Genomic DNA, 21,084 nt, shown 5'->3' on the forward strand with positions numbered 1-21,084 from the left:
TAGAAGAAATAAAACATAGTAGTCCCACTTGTACACAACATCATACATTAGTAGTCAACTAGAAAAAACAGTAAACACGGCCACGTGATTAAAAAACGTCTAGAAGTTCAAAGTTACATTTCATCGTTTTACATTGTAGTAGCTATTTTTCTCCTTTACTTGGCAGACACTTCAGACTGTGTTATTCATAGAAAAATCACAAAGTTCACATTTAGGACTCTTTGAAGAGAGTTGAGGAGCATTCAACAAACCAAACAGTTCCCATTTTAAGTAGCTAGTTAGTCACACGCAGCATGAGATTAAATATGCAACAGTTTGGAAACACCTCATGCAAACACACAAAATGTTGTTTCTGTCCTTCAGAGTGAGTGTCAGTGGAGCCTCACGGGGCAGCAACTCTGAATGTAACCCCCAGAGTTTTGTTAAAAAATAAAAAAATAAAACAAACAAACAGATAAGTTGCTGTAGATAACTGGCAGAGGGGCGGTGTGTGGGAGGTGGACTTTGAGATCAGTCTATAGAGGGAAATGGTCTGTTAGTCCGTCCTTATGTCAAGAGAAGCCGTTGTTTCCCCCCTAAAAACATGTTCCTCGGTAGACAGAGAAGGCCTCAAGCTTTTGGTCCAGTGATTGCAACACGAGTGCAACATGTTTAGCCACATTTCCAGAAGGAATCAGTTGATTTTCTGAACAGAACAAAACAAAGAACCCGCTGGCCGTCTGGAATGCAAATGTGAATTTTTTTGATTTGCGATATCCTCGTTATTCTTGGGAACCAGAGAAAAGTGAACCTGAGGCCCATTATTTCTGGTCTCCAGTCTGTGGTGTTCAGAAACCAGGCTTTACAGAGGTCCATGTGGTGATTCTATTGGCACTTTCAACATTAAAATTCGAGTAGTGAGGTGAAAGAATGGGGGGGGCCGCGAGGGCTCCTAAGTCTCTGGCATTTCTCTGGTATCACTTTTGTCCTCGTTAGTCTGCAGGCGAGGGTGGATGCTTACAGTGTCAGCCTCTGTTGTTTCCTTTTCTTTTCTGAGCTTTGTCATTCACCAGCGGTTTTAGGCGCAACACACAAAGAATAATTAAAAACTAATCAAATAATTGCCCAGGCTTCTCTGGTCACACGTGATGCTCATGCCACTTTTCGTCACATTTTTTTTATGATACAAAAATGCCAATCCATGACAAGATTCAGGCCACTTTGACTGTGATTGTCATTTCTGTAAAGGGTGTGTCTTCTCTCTCTCTGTGTATAAGCATTGCCTGTGGAAGATTTTGGCTGCTTTTGAACTATTTCTGTTATTAAAAAGAGCCGGATGCTGCAGACGATAAGGCTGATTGGGCACTTTATCTGGCTTCCAGCATTTTTTTTTCAAATATAATTAAAAAAAAAAAAAAAAAAAAAAAAGGAAAAACTTGCCAGCTGAAAGAGAAGGGTGTGGTGTCTCCAAGAGGACTGAGGTGGATGGAAAACTGTTGCCTGACCTCAGTCACTCTTCTGTGGTTGTTTTCTCTGCCGTGTTCTGTCTACATCTCCCTCTACCTGTCTGTCTTGGATGGAAGACAAAGTATTTAGACAGCAAGAGACGAAAGAAACACATCTAGTGTCCTGTCTGTATTAACATGGAAGAAGACACCCCATGGCCTTTGGGATGCTGCAGCTAAACACTGTCTCTCTTGAGTCTCCTGTCTGTCTCCCAGTCTGCCAGCCTATTGCACCTGTCAGTTGAGTGTTCAGTCTTTCTGTCCAACAGACAGAATTCCTGTTGTAAACATTGTTAAGATTCACATTAGTAGTAAAAAAGGTAAGTGGTTGTAGATCTGTTATATGGACGTGTGCATGTGTGTGTGCATGCGTGTATTCACATATGCATTTCTTAATGCCTGTGTGTGTGCGTGTATGTGTGTGTGTGTGTGTGAATGTGTCTGGTTCCTGTACACATGCACATATGTGATGTTAATATGTAAATCTACACATCACACTCTTATTTAACATTCAGAGTTTTTGATGAAACAACAGAGTAAAATGTGTAGCTTGTACTCGCGCTTGAGTCCAGCCTATATTTATATCAGGCCTCCGTCTTTGCTGTCGCTCTTACCCAAATGCACCATGAAGTAATCTTAGAAAAATGAAGTCTGACATTCCTTGATCGGTAGTCTTGTTAGGAGATGCTTGGTCAGTTTGGTTGAAGTCCAATGTCTAATCTATGAGGCACAATGAGCAAAAAAAAAGTTCCAGAGACGGCTAAACAGGTTCTACTGTGTCAGGGATGTGTCTCTGGGGTTTTTCAAACTCTTTGGTCAGGCATATCTGCACTTGAGAGCTGTTAGATACCGCTACACTTGAGAAAGCAACTGATTTCTGCAGTAGCATAAAAGAATAGGGCTCCGTGTTAACATTTCTCTGACAGCAGAAATCCATGAGTTCTCACTGGAAGGCTGTAGAAACACTCCAGCAATGAGCTGTGCCCCCATTGCTTCCCCTTGGTTTCTTTCACAATGCAGATACCCAACAGCGCACGAGGAAGCGAGTCATTGGCTCCAGATTGTGCCCCTCAGAGTCAGACAAAAACGCATGTCCTGCAGTTGCCACGTTCAACCACACGAGGCCAGTGTTTCATCAGGAACAGACCTAACTGCATTAAAAACAACAGACAGGCAGATCAGGGAAGCTGACCAAGTACTAAGGAGATTTGTTGGTTGAATCGCAGAATATTTTAGTGTCTTCTGTATCCCGTCTGCCTGTCTGTGTCTCAGTTGTTGTTTATTAAAATACAGTTGGAGTAGTAAAAGCAGGGTGTTAAGCAGTGGTGGTTGGTAAGGCAGCACTCCTGGAGTATATCTTGGTTTTACTTTGACCTGGAGAGGAGAAGAGAGGAGAGGGTTATATGAAATAGTGACAGAAACCCTTTTAGTGCTTTAGTATAGATTTAAGGGTAAATGATTATGTTAACCTCTTAAAAAACAACTGCTCCTAATGGCAGGTCATTATTCAAAGGCATGCTGAGCAGCCACTTTAAAGAACATACAGTATACGTGATGTTGTCTTACAGTGCAATGTTTTATGCCATTTTTAAGCCACTTGAAAATTTTGAGGTATAATTGAAAACACTGAAGGTTAAAAGGCTTGTGATGAAATGGGAAGCAGTGCATTTACTCAGTATCGTCCTTGATAAAGTAATTCACTGAACAACATAATGTTGCTTGATGAGAACATCAGAAGCACTTGTCCGGTGTATTTCATGAAAGATAATAACACTCAAGAGACAGATTAACACTCTCACGGGTATGCTGGCTCTCTGATACCTGCCCCCCCAAATATTAAACATACATAAGAAGAAAAACAAATCAGGAAAAGCAAGAACAAAATGCTAACTATTTGTCTGGTTGCCAAAATAATCAATATCAGTGTTGACACAGTGTTAAAGACAGAGCTTTCAAGTGAGAGTGTATACCTTTTGAGAGAGGAAATAGCACATTCTTCCTCTTAGAAAGGAAATTCAGAAGTGGTAAAACACACCGTAGCTCAGCTCAGCACACTTAAGATTTTTCTGCTACAAAAATATTTGGTCTGGTATGACCAGTAGCTTTTTGTGGCTAATATTAGCTTATGTTAGCAAAGTTTAAGTAAATACTTTATCATGGACAATTTGGGGTGAGTTTTCTGACCGTATGATTCTTCTCCACTTACACTACTGTTATAATATTTCAGCATTTTAGCTCAATTCTAAAGAGAAGTAGCAGTAGCTGTGGTTTAGCATTTAGCATTAACCCATAAACTGTATCCTCAGTGGCTGCTCTTCAGCAAAAGTTGCATGATGTTGTTTCATTAACACACCTTACTAAAACCTACACATTACTACTTACTTACTAAATACACTTCTTAGATGAAACTTCCCGCTATAGCACTGATACTAATTTGATGTGATTCTCAGTGTCCTGGGTTCCTGAGGAACTGAACAAACTATCTAACAGTCAATCATAAGGTTGAAACAAAAGGTTCAGAAATGAAACATCAGTTATAGGAACCCTATAAAATAGCATTTCAGAGAGGAACGTGATATTTCCACTCTGAATTAATATTATTAGTAGTAGTAACAGAATCTATTTGTATGTGTTATGATGCTTTTGAAATTATGCTTAACTCTGTTATGCTCATTACACTGAACAGAAGTAACACATTTGGAGAGGTCAACAATAAGTTGATACAAGAGTTTGTTTTCTTTACAAAGCAATGCGTAAATGTGGAGGAGGTGGTGATTACTGTGAAGTTGTTTGTGTGTGTATGTGTATGCGTAGGGGGAGGGAGGGTGGTTGGGTGTGTGTCTTGTGATTGAGAATGAGAGAGAGAGAGAGAGAGAGAGAGAGAGAGAGAGAGAGAGATTTCCTTTGGGACAGTACAGCTGATGTTGCTTTATTGGTCCCTCTGGCCAGAGCCAATAAACACCAAAGTGAGGGGACAACAGCTGGGGAACAATGATAGCATATTGATGATGTTTGTGTATGTGTGTGCGCATATATACATGTGTATGAACATTAATGTGTGCATAAGCACAAGCCGTCTATCAGCACATTCACTGTGCGTGCCAGGACGTTTGTGTATACAGTACACAGTGTTTTGAGTGTGTGCTCCTAAGTGCTTGCGTCTGGGTGTGCATACAGTAGATATGTGTATTCATACTCCAGCTCTTGTGTAAGTGTGTGTTTGTGTTTGCAGCCATTATCTCGGGGGTCGATGATTGATGATCTGTGTTATGGATTCCACAGGGAACGTATAAAACTACAGAATGGCCCTTTATTGCCTTTCTTCTTTGTTTAGTCCTATGTTTCATCCATCACTGTGTTTCTCATCATCTCGTCTCTCTCTCCCTCTCTTTCCCTCTCTATCCACTACTCTCTCGCCCATCTTGATCTCAATTTCTCTTTGTCCATCTCTCTCTCCGTCCATCTGTATCTGTCCCTAATTCGCTGCAGCTCTTCTTTCTAATAAAAACAGTTATTGATAACCTGTCGGCTGCACATCAGTGGAATTACCATTATTCTGTCTCATAGCTTTTGCCACACCGCTGTAGTATTGCTCTGTACTTTTCACAGGACAAAGTGAGGCTGAGAGATTGATGCGGGGCTGTCTAAACCTGGACTGATTTAGTGTCATCCTATTGGCTCTTTGACCTAAGAATAGCTGAAGATCTTGTTGAAACTGGAATCCATGGTTTGAGTCTCAGGAAATCACCAAAGCGATACAAAATAAAAGCTTCCAAAACAACAAAATCCATTTTGTAGCACGGCAATAATAATACTCCCACAGTGAATTTGGATTCACTGTGAATTTGGATTCACTGTGGGTAAAAAAAGCAAATTATGAAAAACAGCTTCAGCGTGGATGACATCAAGGATACAACGGTTTTCATCACCCCCCCCCCCCCCCCCCCCGCCTCCTTTACTTGCAATGTGTGAGGGGAGTGATAAAAGTGCTACAACACTGATAACTGATGAGACCTTGGGTTGATAAATGATTAGACCTTATGCTGATGCAGCGAGAATGTGTTTATATCATCCTATGCAGACCTCAAGATATCAAACACAGATGAAGATTAGTCTCTAAACACAGTTTGCTGTTGAATTTAAGATGGTGAGAACTGTCAGCCTCCCACTTGCAAATCTAAAGCCTATTTCCTTGCTTTTAGGAAGATTGAGTGACTACATAATGTTGCATGTATCTATTAAAAACACAGCTGAAGTATTTCAACAAAGCACTTATAGACATGTAAATCAATAGAGAGTATAACTATACTTACATGTACATGGGCTGTAGTTGAAGGTGGGAGGTCTTCTGAGGCCCCTGGTAACCGTATGAGTCGAACCCTCCTATAAAATCAACTTCACAAAAGAAAACAAAAAACAAAAACAAAAACAACAACAGAAAAAAACCCCAATCAATTAGAGAAATTGTATGCTCAGCTGGGAACCTCCCACCACAGATGATTCACCGCATTAGGCTTCCTACACCTACAGAGATCTCAATAGTACATTTCGTACAAGAAACACCACCTCTATCACTGCTCTTAGTGTTAATCAGTCTTGTAGGCATGAAACTGATTTGAGTGAAAATATGGCCAGAACTGTATGAAAATCCAAATTTTCATTCTATTTTTAGGCAGAAGACTAAGACTTATGCAGCGATATATTTATGCCTTGAGAATACTCTTAAGTCCTAAATTATCCAGGATAGCTCCACAGATTGCTGGGCTGAGGAGCTGCCAGCAGGTGGTTGCTTTCCTCAGACTGAAGTAGAGAGCCTGAACTTTTGAAGAGAGGAAGCCATGATATTTTTTTTTTACTTTGATGTTGTAGAGCTCATAAAAGGGTACTTCCTTGCCTTGATCAGCAGCAGACTTTCTTATTTATTCAGTGAGATTTTATAGCATCAAGTACAATGTGGAATTCTTGCTGTCACTGCAGAGATGAAAGTAGCTATAAGTTTATGTTAGGCCTGCAATAAGGAGGGATACACAGTAAGCCCAGATATCAGGTTGGAGCCAGCACAGCCAGGCAATCTGATTTCCAACAAATGCACAGATTACTCTGTTTCACTGTTTTAAAACATTATAAATTACATAGATTAACTAGAATGGCACTCAGTAGAGCATATACCTCTGCCAAGGCCAAACAACTCTACACACGTCTGTCTAACTCTGATAATCAAAAAAAAAAAGAAAGTAGTAGATAACATAAATGATTCATTTGTCATAAAGCATAGTAAATACAACCCTGTGTATAATGCAGATTCAGCATTTTCTTCCAACCGTTCTGGATTATCAGGATCTGCACCAAACTGTACAAACTCATACATCTCAGCACTATAAATATGGATGAATATTATACATCGAGATCGCAACATTATTTCCCAAGGAGCAGACAAAAATGTGGGAAACGCTTCCTGGATCTGCCCCTTAAACCAAATCCGCACCAGAATTTAATGGATTCTTCCCTGGTCCACATCCCATCCCTCCTCAAAGTTTGGCATAAAATTGGTTCAGTACTTTTTGCGTAATCCTGCTGACAAATAAAGCAACAAGCAAACAAACCGACAAACAGGCAGGGGTGAAAACCTTCAACTTGGCAGAGTTAAAAAAAAAACGGGTTAACAGATCGATTTAAAGGAATAGTTCAACATTTTGGGAAAATCACTTATTTGTTTTTTTGCCAAGAGTTAGATGAGAGTTAGATGAGAGGATCTATACCACTCCACTACACAACTTGTCGTTGAAAATGTAGAGGTGCTAGTACAAGGATTTTATCGTTGGACAGAGCCAGGTTACTGGTTTCCTCATGCTTCCAGTGTTTATGCAAAGTTGAATTAACCAGCTGAATTAACTCATCTTACACTTAACGAGAAAGCAAATAAACATATTTCCCCAAATTTTTTATCAGTGTAAAAATTTTTCATGAAAATGGTTTGTCTTGTTTTATTGGTGTTGGAGCTCCTAAGAGTTGTTCAAGTCTACCTGACATGTTATCTGTTCTCTTCTTCGCTTGTTCTTTTAATTCTGTTGGCATTGTGTAAAAAAAAAAATCATTATATGCCACTACACCTTAGCTGTGAGTTTTCACACATCCTCATTAATCCTCTTAATGTATGCATGTGAAATTTTGATTATACTACGCAACGGGTCGACAGATGATCTTCTTTGTCTACCAGCGGTTTTCCTGAACTGCTGCAATATGGTGATATTTTATAATCATCCGGCTCATTATTGTTGTTCAGACAGACAATGCAGAGCCATTGCCTGTGCTTGATGCACTCCTTCTTTGTGTGGATCCTTTTGTGGAGGAGGAATGGCCCGGTGTGAACGGAAAGGGTTTCCTGCTGATTCATGCTGCAGTCAAATAGTCTCAGCAGAGTTTCTGCCATGCACGACCTTTTGAACACAAGAGGAAATGGAGCCCCTAACCTTGTCAGTGTGCTGCCTATCAAGTTGTAGTGGCCCAATTTAACAATTCAGATATGTTATTCATAAGGCTCAGGACTGTCCGATGAGCACGTAAGAACATGAGCAATTCTCTTCAGAAACCAGAAACTGCAGTTTGATCTGTAAAAATTCAATTTGATCTGTAAAAAGACACGATCAGCAAACAGTGAAACTGAGATTTCCTGAATTGCTACAGTCAAATTATTTTGCATTATTGTGGTATTCCGTTATTTTTCAGCTGTGAATGTTTGCTATTGGCTGTAGATCCAAAACACATCCACTTACACAAAGACTGATCATACAAAGATTCCTTTAATAATCTTAAGGGGTGCGTGTGTGTTATTGGTGTTTGATAAGAATCTGTCTGACACATTTGAGTAGCTGTGAGACAGATAAGACTGACTATAATGATTAATCTCCCCACACAGACACAACAACACACATATACTCATGCATGCACAGAATAATTATAAGAGTAATTAGCTTTCTCAGCAACTCAAAATCTTCATTGGTCCTCAGTGAGTATTAGCGTCTTCACCCAAGGCATTTTCCCCACTAAGCTCCCTGATTATTGTTTAGTCTCCCAGACTGCATTATTGCGCAGCGCCTTCCGCAGCCACATTCAGGACTTGAGGCTCGACAACATGAAGATTACAATGGATCCCCATATTATTGTGGAGAAAATGATCTTTTTGTTATGTGAAAATGATGCACGTGACATGACGCTGCCGTCGCGTACATATTCATTAAGCCTTATTAGTGGCCTGAAACCTCAATTTGAGACCTGATTCCTTCTGATAACATCTGTCCCCTGAGAAGAAGTGTGAAAATGACTCATGTAGCTTATTATCGCTCATCTGTGTAGAGTGTGAATGTTTTCCCAATGCCTGTGTGGGTTCCCCTCTGTGTGTTCCTGTTTCCTCCCACAGTCAAAAGACATGAAATTTATGTGGATGGAAGCTCTGAATTGCCCATACATGCAAAATATGAGTGTGAATGTGTTGGTCAACATGTGTTAGGCCTATGACAGACCTGTCCAGGGTGTGCCCTGCCTCTTGTGCCAAGTATGCTAACACAGGCTCCAGCTCCACACAGAATAAGTAGTTTAAGGACTGAATGAACAGATGGTTAGCTGATGGTTTATAGACATGAAATGTGTCTGAATTTGTTAAAGCCCCTGAAAACATGGTTTCAAATTTTATGTTTTCCTCTAAAATATTAAACATTCATGACTAGACAAGAAAAAAATCAAACACAGAAAATTGTGTGTTCCTGTTGAAGCCCACCGCTTACAGTAAGAAGCTGATAGAAAAAAAAGGGCTTTAAACAAGAAATTAATTGGTAAATGTTAGAATTTCAAGTCTCTTCCTAAGATTTCAGTTGTAACAGTAAAACAAAGAATGTTTTATCATTGTTTAAATCAGCATTTTCCATGTCTTCCTCTAGCTCTGTCTCACCTGAAATTGTTTTTTAGTTCCAACAATAGTTCTCTTTCGGGGTGCAAACCAAGCAGAAATGTGCAGCAGCGAGAGCCAAGGGCCAGAGTAAAACAGTTAAGCAAAAGGCCAAATAATAACTGTTAGACATTAATTATTTAGACACAAAACAAGTGGCATTTTCACTTTCCTGTCATCACAAAGCTCATTAAAGTATAGTGTTAAAAATTCTCATTTCAAAATAACCCCTGAAACTCAATTATACTCCATAAACGTGGGATAAATAGAGTGTTAACAATCAATCTTTAACAATCAGACAATTTAATATTTAACTGTGAGCTCGCTGAACGCAGAGCTTGTTTATCACATGAAGAGCCTTTAGAAGCAGTAGCAGGTCTTGTATCCAGTGCTCCCCTACGGTTTTATAACAGCTGCGTCTCAGAAAGAAAAAAAAAAAAATTCCGCTGTCAATCTCAATCCTCAATCTTCTCTGGGCAGGAAGGAAATAAGGAAAACTTGTCTACCCTCAGAGCGTCTAACTATTTCCACTGATCCAGTCTGCATTTATTACCTATCAATATTTATGTGTTAGCAAACAGCATCCTCAATCCAGTGTTGAATAAGACATGCTTGGGTATTGATCCTACCGCAGAACAGCTGCGTCTACTTTAATGGAATAACTAAACTGATGGGCTCAGGTAAATGGGCTCATTCAAGTTAATGCTGACAGACACACACTGCATTTAAAATACAACAATCACAGAATTAACATGTTGATTTGCCTCATTTTTCTCGTCTCTTATTTGTGTTACTCTTGAAATGCAATTCATTTAGACTGTCAAGATGCTTACTAAATGATAGTCAATATTGCCTTTCACTGTAAAAATTGCACGCTTCCCAATCAACATAGTTGTATTGATGAAGTGATGTATTGATAAAAAAAACTGAATAAAGATAAATGATGTGTGAATGGATGGGCTGAATATCTTCTTGTTGCTCTTTGAGTCTCCACTCTTCGTTTTTCATCAAGACTGTTGCTTGGTGATGGAGGTTGAAAGGGGGAAGTTTGTGGGAGAGACATAGGAATGAAAGACGACTTTGATCTAACATGAATCCATCAAGTTCTCGTCGCCCTCCACTCTCGTCTCTTTCTCCCACATGTGTTACTGTAAATGAATGAGCCCAGCTGTGAAACCTGGAAGCTACAAGTTTCACACTGAATTCTGTACCGGTAAAGTCCAAGACCGCTTCATTCAATCCTGCTGCTTTGTTACGAAGAGAATGAACAGTAGGACGAGCTGGTAAAAGGAGGATGGAGAGAAACACGAGCAACTGAATTTTTTTCACAAGCTTGACTTGATTTCTGAATTCAGAAGAACCAGTCGCATGAACTTAAACCACCAACACCTACTTAAACAAATATATCCCCCACTCCAAATTCATTCACTAAACCTTGCCAAACAGTGATTTTCCAGTCATAGCTTAGCAAACATAACTAAGCAAGGCCAGTCTGTCAAGTTTTGTATTTCTCCACATGTTGAAGTGGTGTGCATGGAGCTGTGGTAAGAGCAACACTTGGCGTTTCAAGAGTTTGGATGGTGCTGTATTTTTTTAACCTTTCCCAAACAAAAACATAAGTGAAAGGAATGGATTAAACAGTGTGTTTAAAGGCTCTAACATAAACTGCCAGTTACCTCCAGCAGTAATGAAGGCTGTGGAGATAACAAGTACGTGAACTAATAACACTCTGATCTTACATTTTTCCTCATCACACTTGGACTATCTCTACACTACAATACACAAACATTGCTGTTTCTTCATTTCCTCGTGTTCTAACATTCCAGCTGAGGATGTTAACCTTTTGCCTGGGACATGCAGCTTTAGTCTCAGTTTTTTAGTATGATATCATGCATGTAGCCATTTAAACACATATTTAAGACACTTTTACTAAATTCTTGTTATAAAACAAGCCTGCTGGAAACGCTAAAAGGTCAGCCAATGGCAGCGTTTTCAACCAACTCGTGGAGCTAATGTTTGCTTACATGTACATACATGTATGTAAGTGCTTGTGTATTCCTGTGTACTTACAGCTATCCTCTTCTTCAGAAATGAGCTTGACCACGTAGCAGGCATAGATAAACCCCACCAACTAGAGACAAAGAGAGCAGAATCAACAGAAGAGGGATTATTTTTTTATTTATAGATGTACAGATAGACAGACAGACAGACAGAGACAGATAGATAGATAGATAGATAGATAACAGAGAAGGCATGGACACTGAACAATTAGTTGGAACAGGTGTTGGTATAAGTGGAGCAGAGCAGCACTGATATTTTGCTCCAAAATAGAGCACTTGAATCAGTGGCCACACACACACACACACACACACACACACACACACATACACACACACACACACACACACACACACACACACACACACACACTGGCATTGTCAATGACAACCACAAGGTTATGGTTTCAGTGCTGCACTGACATTGTTTTAATACACATCCTAAAACCACACAAAAATAAATATCAGGGCAGATAGTTCGGTTTCTGTCGTCATCGTCAAAACGAACACCTCACGCCACCACCCAGTCTGACAGGGCTTTGTTGTGTCGGGCTTGTAACCAAACACAGAGGTGTACCTCACATTGTTCTGCCTCATGGTCTCACATCTGTTTGAGGCCATTCACAAACCTGAAAACAATGGACTGAACAGACTGCAGATGGAACTATCTAAAAGGGGGCTACAGTGACGTTCTTTTGTATGCTGTGATTGTTTCCCAAAAAAGACGGCATTAAACGCATGTGTGTGTGTGTGTGTGTGTGCGCGTGCAATGTTTAGACAGCGATACAGCAGTCCACATTAGCAGGACACCTTTGCTCTCTGATCTGCTCTCCCACTGGCTGTTTGTTACCAAGGCGACTGATAGGAGGTAGCTGATTGGAGCAAAGACGCAGGAAGGTTGGGTCAACTTAGGGTCAGCATTTTAGTGACCTTATTACCCTGCAATCATACAGGAGGAAAGAGAGACAGAGAGAGAAAAGAAATGTGGGAGGAGAAGAAGATACATGAAGACGGTGATGGAAGTATTTCTATTTGTATGAAGCACTGAACTAACATCTTATACTGAATATCCTGAATAACGAGGCCTTATTCCTCAGACAAGGCTTTAAGTGAAGGAAAATGACATTGACCTGGTTGGTATTCTATCGACCACATGGACACACACACGCTCACACACACATCCATGCACAAGCATGTAAACACACAGCCAGCTGCAAATGTGTGCAACTACATTTGAGATTCAGCGTATATCTCAAGGTCTTGACCTCATTTAGTCTAAATAATGTTCAGCTCCCAAAGCTCCTCTCTCTCCACCCTTTTCTCATACTCTCTCTCCCTCACTCACTATTTCCTCCCAGCTTCCTGCTTCTCTTCCTTTCTCCCTTTCCCTGACATCACTATTCCCCCCCCCCCCCCCCTCCCAGCTTTTCTTTATTTCTCTCCCTCTCTCCTCTCCTGTCTCTGACAAGTAAATGAGTCATAGAAATATAGTGTTTTGCTCAGTGGGGGATGAATTTACTTTAAACTGAGCCAAATACTGGAAGAAGACAAAGCTGCCAGTATCAGCATGGGGATCAACGGTGACGAGAAAATCAATCTGGAGAACATAGGAGGTTTTATGGAGCAGAAATGCCTTGAAAAATTACCACTGGTCAAAGAAGGTGATAAACTTCACTGGCAGCAAAATTTCAGTTGTCGCTACCTTTGACAGGAGTTTAGAGGAATACCTTTATTTTAAAAGATTAAGATGACCTCACTCAAGCCACAGACTGCCTCCCCTGTCCGCTGCCACTCCAGCTAAAATCATTTATTATTGGTATTCATTTTAAACAAGACTTTAACTGTTACAAAGTCAAAATGTTGTTTAAAAGACTTTCAAGAGTTTGGGGACTTTTCTGTCACATGGAGTAAAAGCTGATCCAGAGCCCGTTCTATCTTCTGCAGGCTCATTGCCTCTGAAAATGACTTCTGGGTACAGTTTTGTTAGCACCACTGAACAGAGTGCAGAGAGCCGTGCCCCGCGCTGCAATAGAGAACATTTGATCAGCTGTGACAGAGCGCGTTTCCCTGCACATCAATATCCTGTTAATATTCTGGATACTCAAGTATTCCGTTTTGGTGTTGCTGCATGTAAACATAATATCCTGTTTACAATAACTCTGATTATATCTTCTCCCGATAGCCAGGGTGCACCAATATTAGCTATGACGTGTGTGCTCCTTATCGCGTTTACTGTTGGAGTTCTGGGTTTGAGTCGGTTTGGTGTCTGCAGTTCTATTTGGACTATCCTGTTCATGAACCCTGAAAAGTTTTGTATTTAGGGCTTTGGGTTTCTGAAGTTACCGAAAAAATATTTTATATCAAAAGTACATAACAAAATCTCCAGGACCAGGTGTTGTTATGACTAAGATTTAGATCAAAATACATCCAAACAGACATCAACATCTCTCAGCCCACAGCGTTGCATTCATACGACACTGACACTCTCTTTGAAGGTAACTCCTTTTCTTGTCTATTTTGTTTGCAGTGACTCATACACTGAAGCTCGCTGCATTCAGATTATTATACTGCTGCCAAGTGAAATGAGAAATTGACACTATAGCTTTGGTTGTATTTCACCTGACTTCAACTTTCAGTTTTATTTCAACTACTTCAAATATTTCAACTGCAAATTTCCATATGTGAGCACACTCAAATTTTCATTTCTAGTTCCAAACTATTTTTGAGGAGCAAATGAAGAATTAACAACTACAGGTTGGTAATAATGGTGACTGACAGTTTGTAGATGTGAGAAATAAAAAGTCAAAAGTATTTGTTGTTCTCAACATTTCTTTCCCGGTTTGCAGCTTCTGCCTGCATGTAAATGAACTGAATTAAAGTGACAGACACCAGTTCCCCTATGTTTCATTTTGTCTGTGGATTAGGGTTACCTGGTTACCGCAGCACAACTGAAGGATGTTCGGTGTGACGAGTGTAAATGAAAATAGCACCACTTCAGCATGGACTCAGACAGGATCCCTGACCTGATAGGTCTGACAAGCAGTAACTTGTTCACCACTTCAGCTCACAGAGGCAGGCACCTCATTCTGAGCAGAAACCAGTTTTAGGGGGTTTTATGTGCACGGGCGTCACACACTATTCCAGGAGGCATGAGGACAGTCTTTAGCCCATTTCTTAAACATACTATACAGCAGGTGCTTGTTGCCATGGTAAATACAGCAAATCTAGATAGTTATACAACAGTAAGTCAGCAAAACCAAGTGACATTATCTAAAGGGAAGTGGGAAGTAATGGTATGGGTAATAAACTGTCAAATGTTCTTGCCTCTCCACAATAGTTGACTAACATCTTTTCCCTTTAAAGCTTGAACAGAATGTTCTGAACCAACGTTTGCAATGATGATGACTGCTAAGTGGGCTCCCTGCACTGCAGACACACTCTATAGTTTCACAGTGTATTCCCAGCTTTGGCCATTTTGTACCGAGGCACCGTGCCATGTTTTCAATCTGAACCCTGAAAAAAAAAACCTGAAAGTTTATCCACAGCTTCTTTGGGAGTGTGATCATGGCTCCCATTTTGGCCTTAATATTAGATTTGTCGGTGATAACAGTAATTAAGTGAATTGGGTGAATGAAATGAAAATAAAAATGGAGCGTTGCAGTGGTTAGCACAGTCCTCTGTCTGTGTTTATTTGTCAGCCCTGTAATATATTGATGACCTGTCCAGTGTGTGTCACACACAAAAAATGCACTTTGAAAATTTGAACTGTAAATAACTGAATCCTTTAAGCACTACAATGAGATCCTGATATACAAGTTAGTTATTTTCTATGACATTTAGTAACAAATAAATCAAAGTAATAAATACGGTACGGTAGGAATTTAAAGTGCTTGTTAAGTAAGGATGTAGCCTACAGTGTCAGGATACTTGTACATTATCAGATTTATTACTAGATTTTGCAGTCGTCTTGCAGGTAGAAGCTCTCCTAAAAACCTGACAGATAACACTGTGCCTAAAATGATCAAGAGGCCCATAAAAGTGTAGGGCTACATTACCAGAGTGGAAAGGAAATGCCATTAAACTAGTAAGGATAACTGAATCATCATTCTCCCCTACAATAATCAAATCCCAAATGCTCCCTTAGCAGAGATTCTGAGAACACCTGGAAGTTTTGAAAGGAGCTCAGGGAGAAATTAGTTGAATGTCAAACAGCTGGTGTTCGATAAGGAAGGGAAAACCTGCACTATGTGTTCTGCATATCCTGAGACCAAAAATCCAGGGAAAGCATCACGGGAGGAGACCTTTTAGAAAAGCAAGGACAGATGCCAGGGGAAGGCAGCTATAGGTCAGTCACCCAGTGACGCAGTTTGTCCTCCACCAAGGAGGAAGATGAGGTTGCATTTTGCCAAAACAATCACAGTGGAAAGTGCTGATGCCACCGAATCATCTCCCTCAAGGTCTGTGAAACTTGTAAAACTAAATTAGCTCAAAGGTTGATATATGACCAACATTTCAGTATATAATGACATTATTTAGATCCATAATGAACTCTGTCCCATTGCCTTCTTCTTTAGCCCCACAATATTCCATGCTCATGAGGAACTGTAGAGTTGTTGTCTATCTGTCTGATAATCTTGCTTTGCAGTGAATGTGTTACTCTATGATGAAAATGTATTCATCTCAAATGAAAGAAGCCATTACTGCTGCATCATTCCCCTGCAGATAAATTGTACTGTGATGAAGGTGTCACATCCATGGGATTAAATCTGTTTATGTGCTGATGATGTCCCCTTTAACTCAAACTAATGTTTTACTCCACTTTCCTCCCCCATGCTCTCTGTAAATTATTTGTGATGAACATATTTTGTCAGTGAGTCAGAGCTGCATTGAAAAATAAATCACTGTAATACTTCAATCAATAATTACGTCTAATCATGTTCATCTAGATCTCTTTGTGCCATTTGATGCTAGTGTAAAACTCTGCACACATATTACAGCAACAATAAATGAAACAGAAATGAAGTAAAAATCCAGTATCAACCTCGCTCACCTGCAAAGGATGTTTGCTTTCATCGGATGTCACAGCTGTTTTTGCAGCTGCCATCTACCATTTCTTGTTGCAAGCTTTCGTTTAATTGATTTAAGAATTTCAGTGTTACCTGTCTTAATTTGAAAAAACAAAAACAAATAAAAAAAAGAGAGATTTTACTTCAGCAAATATGGGATTAGTGCTGCAGAGCACAGAGGCTTCCTTGGTTGACTGACATTCAATTCTCATACATTGTTCTTTCTCTTTCCCTTCTCTTCCCTGATCTTTGAATAACAACTACTATGAAAACCAATCTGGTCCCCAGTGCTGCTTCCATGAATACAATTTGACCCAAACATGAAATCATTGTCTGGTGTCAACAACAACAACAACGTCACATTCAATTCACTCAATAAAAATTAAAATAAAAACAACACTCCATATGCTAATGACTCGATTTCCCACTTTCCCAATGATGAACAAGCAAACCTAAAAATCACAATGTGTAAACACTCATTTGTTGATTTCATTTGAAATGGATTAACTGACTGAAGTATTAGAATCCAGGGTATGTTTCCTTTTGGCTGTGGCCATTAAAAACCACTGGCATCTTACTGATTATAGTGACAGGACAGGCCTTGGGTTTTTTCTTTTTTTTTTCTTGGTTTGTGTTTATTGTACTATAACTTTCTAACCTCACTGGCTTAGAAATGAAATCATTAAATGAGCTATGTGAGTCTGTGAGAGCATCATTACAACTCAGCATTTTTGTGTTATTTATTTATTTTATATTAAGTGACTTAATAATAGAGACCTAATAAAGTTGTTACTGCCGGCTAGTTACAGGCAATTATATTTATCTCAACATTTTGGATTTTACACCAAAAATATGTCAAGGACACGAGCCAATTTGGAGCACAATATATTTTGTTATGTGTGTTGATATTGTTCAGTATTTAGTTTAAAGTAAGTTGTGCACATTCTCTCAGTCAGCTTGCTCAGTGTTGATAAAACGTGTAGCATGTGAACAAGCAGGCGTAGCTAATGATAATTTTCAAGGTTATTTGACTGTGTGCAGTGGAAGGCTGAGTGTATGCAGGTTTTCTTTCCTACCAAAAACAACAGTAGGTGATTTCGCTGATTAGTTCCTCCACTCTGAAGTTATGTTAATCGCTTAAATTACTTGCAGGCATGAACTCTAGACCACAGAGCCAGCAACCTTATCTTGGAAGCCTTTTTTAAATAGGAAATATCTTTTAATTATCACTCTATCTGTGCTATTAGCAGGTAGAATAAAGCTGGATAAAACCTGTAATCACAGAACTCATACTTGCACATTCCCCTACTGTGCTACAGTCTGGCAGTGATGGCGTTAGCCTACATTTCACTGAGGATTCTTTGGATGTCCCTGGAGAAGCCCTATGGTTGGCTTCACTTCAGATATTCCTGCTGTGCACCAAACTGGAAAGAGACAGAGTAAACTCTTCAAAAAAAAGTAAAAGAAAAAAAAAGTAAATTGTTGTAACAGTCAGCAAAGCAGGCAGCAAACCAGTCAGTTAACCAGTTAACAATTCAACATATAAACCAGGGTTAGGGTTATATGAGCCATGTCCAAGAAGCCCGGTGTGGTCAGATCTGAACTTCTACAACATATGAGTTTGTAACTCAGTAAGCCAGAAACAAAATCACACTGTCAGTGAGCCAGTTAGACAGGCAAACCAGTCCATCACATACCCAACTGACCACCCAGCCAAACAAAAAAAAAAAAGAAACACACATGCTAAGCTGAAGACCTTGACAGCTGCATATGTCTCACTGGCTGTTCTGACTTCCACACACCGTCCTGACATGTCCTAGTTGGAGATTTTTTTTTTTCTTGATTGCCTTGATTTCTGGAAAACATCTGCCCCCACAAGTCACAACTGTTCATGAGTTAACCAGACAACTAATCAGTAAACATGCACACAACCAGTCACTTCACAGCTCAACCCGACCAAACCCTAACCCCTCACTTAGTCAGCCAGTCGACTGGTTGAATGTATGTGATTAAGCAACCTGACAGGGTTTCCACCAATTACAGTAAACCAGCCAGCCAGTGAGACAGTGAACCAGTCAGACTGTTGAGTGTGTGCTCATGGAGCATGACAGTGTTTCCACACACCAATTACAGCGAGACACTGGTACAGCTGTGTGGTGGCTTGGCGCTTAGCCACACTATAAGTACCACTATCGATTGACAGAGAGACACAGAGAGTGCATGAGAAGAGAGGGTGAGAGAGACAGTCATGCTAAGAGAGGAAGGAAGAATAAAAATAAAAGAAACAGGTAGACTAAAACTCCCAAACTCTTTCTCTCTTTCTGTGATGTTGTAGTGATGCATGCAGTCACATTAAAGTGTCGGTTTGTTTGTTGCGTTTGCATCTGTATTCATATGCATGTTTACACCCAGAAAAAAAAAACCAAAAAAAAAAAAAAAACCCAGAGCTACAGTGCAGAGAAGACTAGGCTGAAAAATGACAGGCCTCCCTCATTCCCGCTCTTTATTTCTCTCTCCGCTGTCTCTTCTGATCCCGCTAATTATCACAGTTTGACAGTGCAGTAGAGGAGGAAATACAGAGGGCGAGGGTAAGAGACAGGCAGAGGAAAACAGAGAGAACAAAATCGTTTTTTGCAACGATGAAATAAGACAGGAAGAGCAAAAGAGAGACAAAAAGTGACAAAAATACTCAGATAGAGAGGGAGAGTCTCTAAAGCAGCTTATCCAGCCCATTCTATGTTAATGAGGATATGAAGTTATTAACTTAATGGAGCCTAGATGCTTTATATTACTCTAACACAGATACCACAAAGTTGCACAATCACCCACCATTCCCTAACCATTTGCCAGAGACAAAAGAAGTTGGCATGGTTGTAATACACTTTAGAATACATTGAACTTAATGTGCTAGTGAGTGTAACTGTATAGAACGTCAATTGAATAAGTGCAATCATTTGAAAGCACTCTCTCACACAAAGTACAGAATTTAACTTCACTGTATTTAACCATTCCACACAAAAACACATTCACAGTGAAACCTTGGTTTACAGAACCCAACTTTACTGTTTTGGTTCAGTCCCGTCAGCGCTGTTTCCAGCAGCAACAGGCAGACATGCAAAGTTTGCAACTAGCCGGTGAACATGGTAGATTATTTAGCAGCTAAAGAGCCTGATATTTTCCTCAGTAGTTGGTGGTGACCAACAGCTAGACGAGAGTGAATACTTAAATTTACTTAAATTTGTTTTGTGGAAAGAACCTTGGTTCCAAATGAATGGTAATGTTGCTTGGCGTCTGGTAGATGTATACATAAGGAACGGTTTGCTAACTTGTCTGCAATGACAAGTTTATAAGGTGATGATGTGTCAGTGTTGTGTTACAGCTTGTTTCGCTACAACTTACTGGCAAAAAGCAACACCAAAAAAACCCCAAACCAAACCAATGTAAATACTCAAAGCAAGGGGACACAGTTAGTTCCCCTTGCACCCTAGCTTTATGCTAGCTAGGCTAAATACATCCTGATTCCAGCAACACAGGTTAAATGTTACCTGTCTCATATCAGAAAGTCAAGCAAAATAGGTTGTTCTGCAAAATGTTACACTCATTTTTCTGAAATGTCTAATATTTACAGCAGCACTGTGAGCAACAGGTACTCGTATTAGTTAGAAGGACATTTAAAGCCATAAACCCAGATATTAACAGCATGTATACTACATTCAGGTACTTGGGTTTGAAATTACAGTGCATACTAGAAAGTACTTATTTAGCTCAAGTACTTACAGCCAGGAGTATCTGCAGCGAGGAGTGAGCCACCTCTATGAACTGAAAATCCATCAGACAGCCAGATATAGATATATATCGGTGGTCCTCGGGTGCCCAGGAGGGGGGAGGAGTGATGGGTGTCACCCTGCACCCTGGGCCGTTTTCCATCCACCAGGAGCGGTGCATGGACAGGTTGAAAGTCAGCACAAGGTCAGAGTCCTGGCAAGACAGAGAGAGACAGACAGAGACAGAAAGTGAGCTGAATTACAGCTTCTGACAGAAGACAGATCAGGAATGAGGCAGAGGCAGGCTGAATGTCAGGGCAGGTTTTAACCAAGTTTTAATTAAAACCAAACTGTTTGTCATATCCAGGTCTGAGAGGTAGATAGACAGAACGAGAGAAGGGAGAAGGCTCGGCTAGAGCTAAAAATAGATCTCAGATTTATAATTCTGATGATCTGGGACCATTCAGATTAGATCTCAACTGTGCACATGCAGGGTAATGATGAGGACAATAAGTGAGATAGAGAGAAGAATGATGGGAAGAGGCCAGAGAGAGAAGGGAAGAGAGAGGAAAAAAGGAGAGACTGAGAGAAGCCCGGTTTTCATTTGGTATTTCTTCACGCAACAAAAGCTGTTGTATAATGCTTCCAGGCTGAGAGAAAGATGGGGTTTGTGTCGTGGTGCCAGTGACGGGTCAGTAACTAAAATGCTAGTGTTATGGTTTTAGGCAACACAGTTATGATTTGTTCTTCTGATGTATTTCTCCTTAAGCG

General features: G+C 40.1%; 1 protein-coding gene across 2 annotated transcripts in view; it reads right to left on the reverse strand.

Moving 5' to 3' along the window:
• Window positions 1-2,723: 2,723 nt before the first annotated feature.
• Window positions 2,724-21,084, reverse strand: part of nkain2 (sodium/potassium transporting ATPase interacting 2) — a 70,839-nt gene continuing 52,478 nt past the window's right edge. Inside the window, exons 4-7 of one of the 2 annotated variants that reach the window (XM_041064564.1) lie at window positions 20,327-20,527; window positions 11,497-11,557; window positions 5,798-5,879; window positions 2,724-2,858 (exon numbers count right to left, since the gene is read on the reverse strand). In XM_041064564.1, the coding sequence (XP_040920498.1) occupies window positions 2,849-2,858; window positions 5,798-5,879; window positions 11,497-11,557; window positions 20,327-20,527 (354 nt within the window). In that variant the 3' untranslated portion in view covers window positions 2,724-2,848. Of the gene's footprint in view, window positions 2,859-5,793; window positions 5,880-11,496; window positions 11,558-20,326; window positions 20,528-21,084 lie in introns of those variants that run through there. The other variant, XM_041064565.1, reaches the window with a different exon arrangement.

The sequence above is a fragment of the Toxotes jaculatrix genome, chromosome 19 (genome assembly GCF_017976425.1).
Source record: "Toxotes jaculatrix isolate fToxJac2 chromosome 19, fToxJac2.pri, whole genome shotgun sequence".
Classification (NCBI taxonomy): Eukaryota; Metazoa; Chordata; class Actinopteri; family Toxotidae; genus Toxotes; species Toxotes jaculatrix.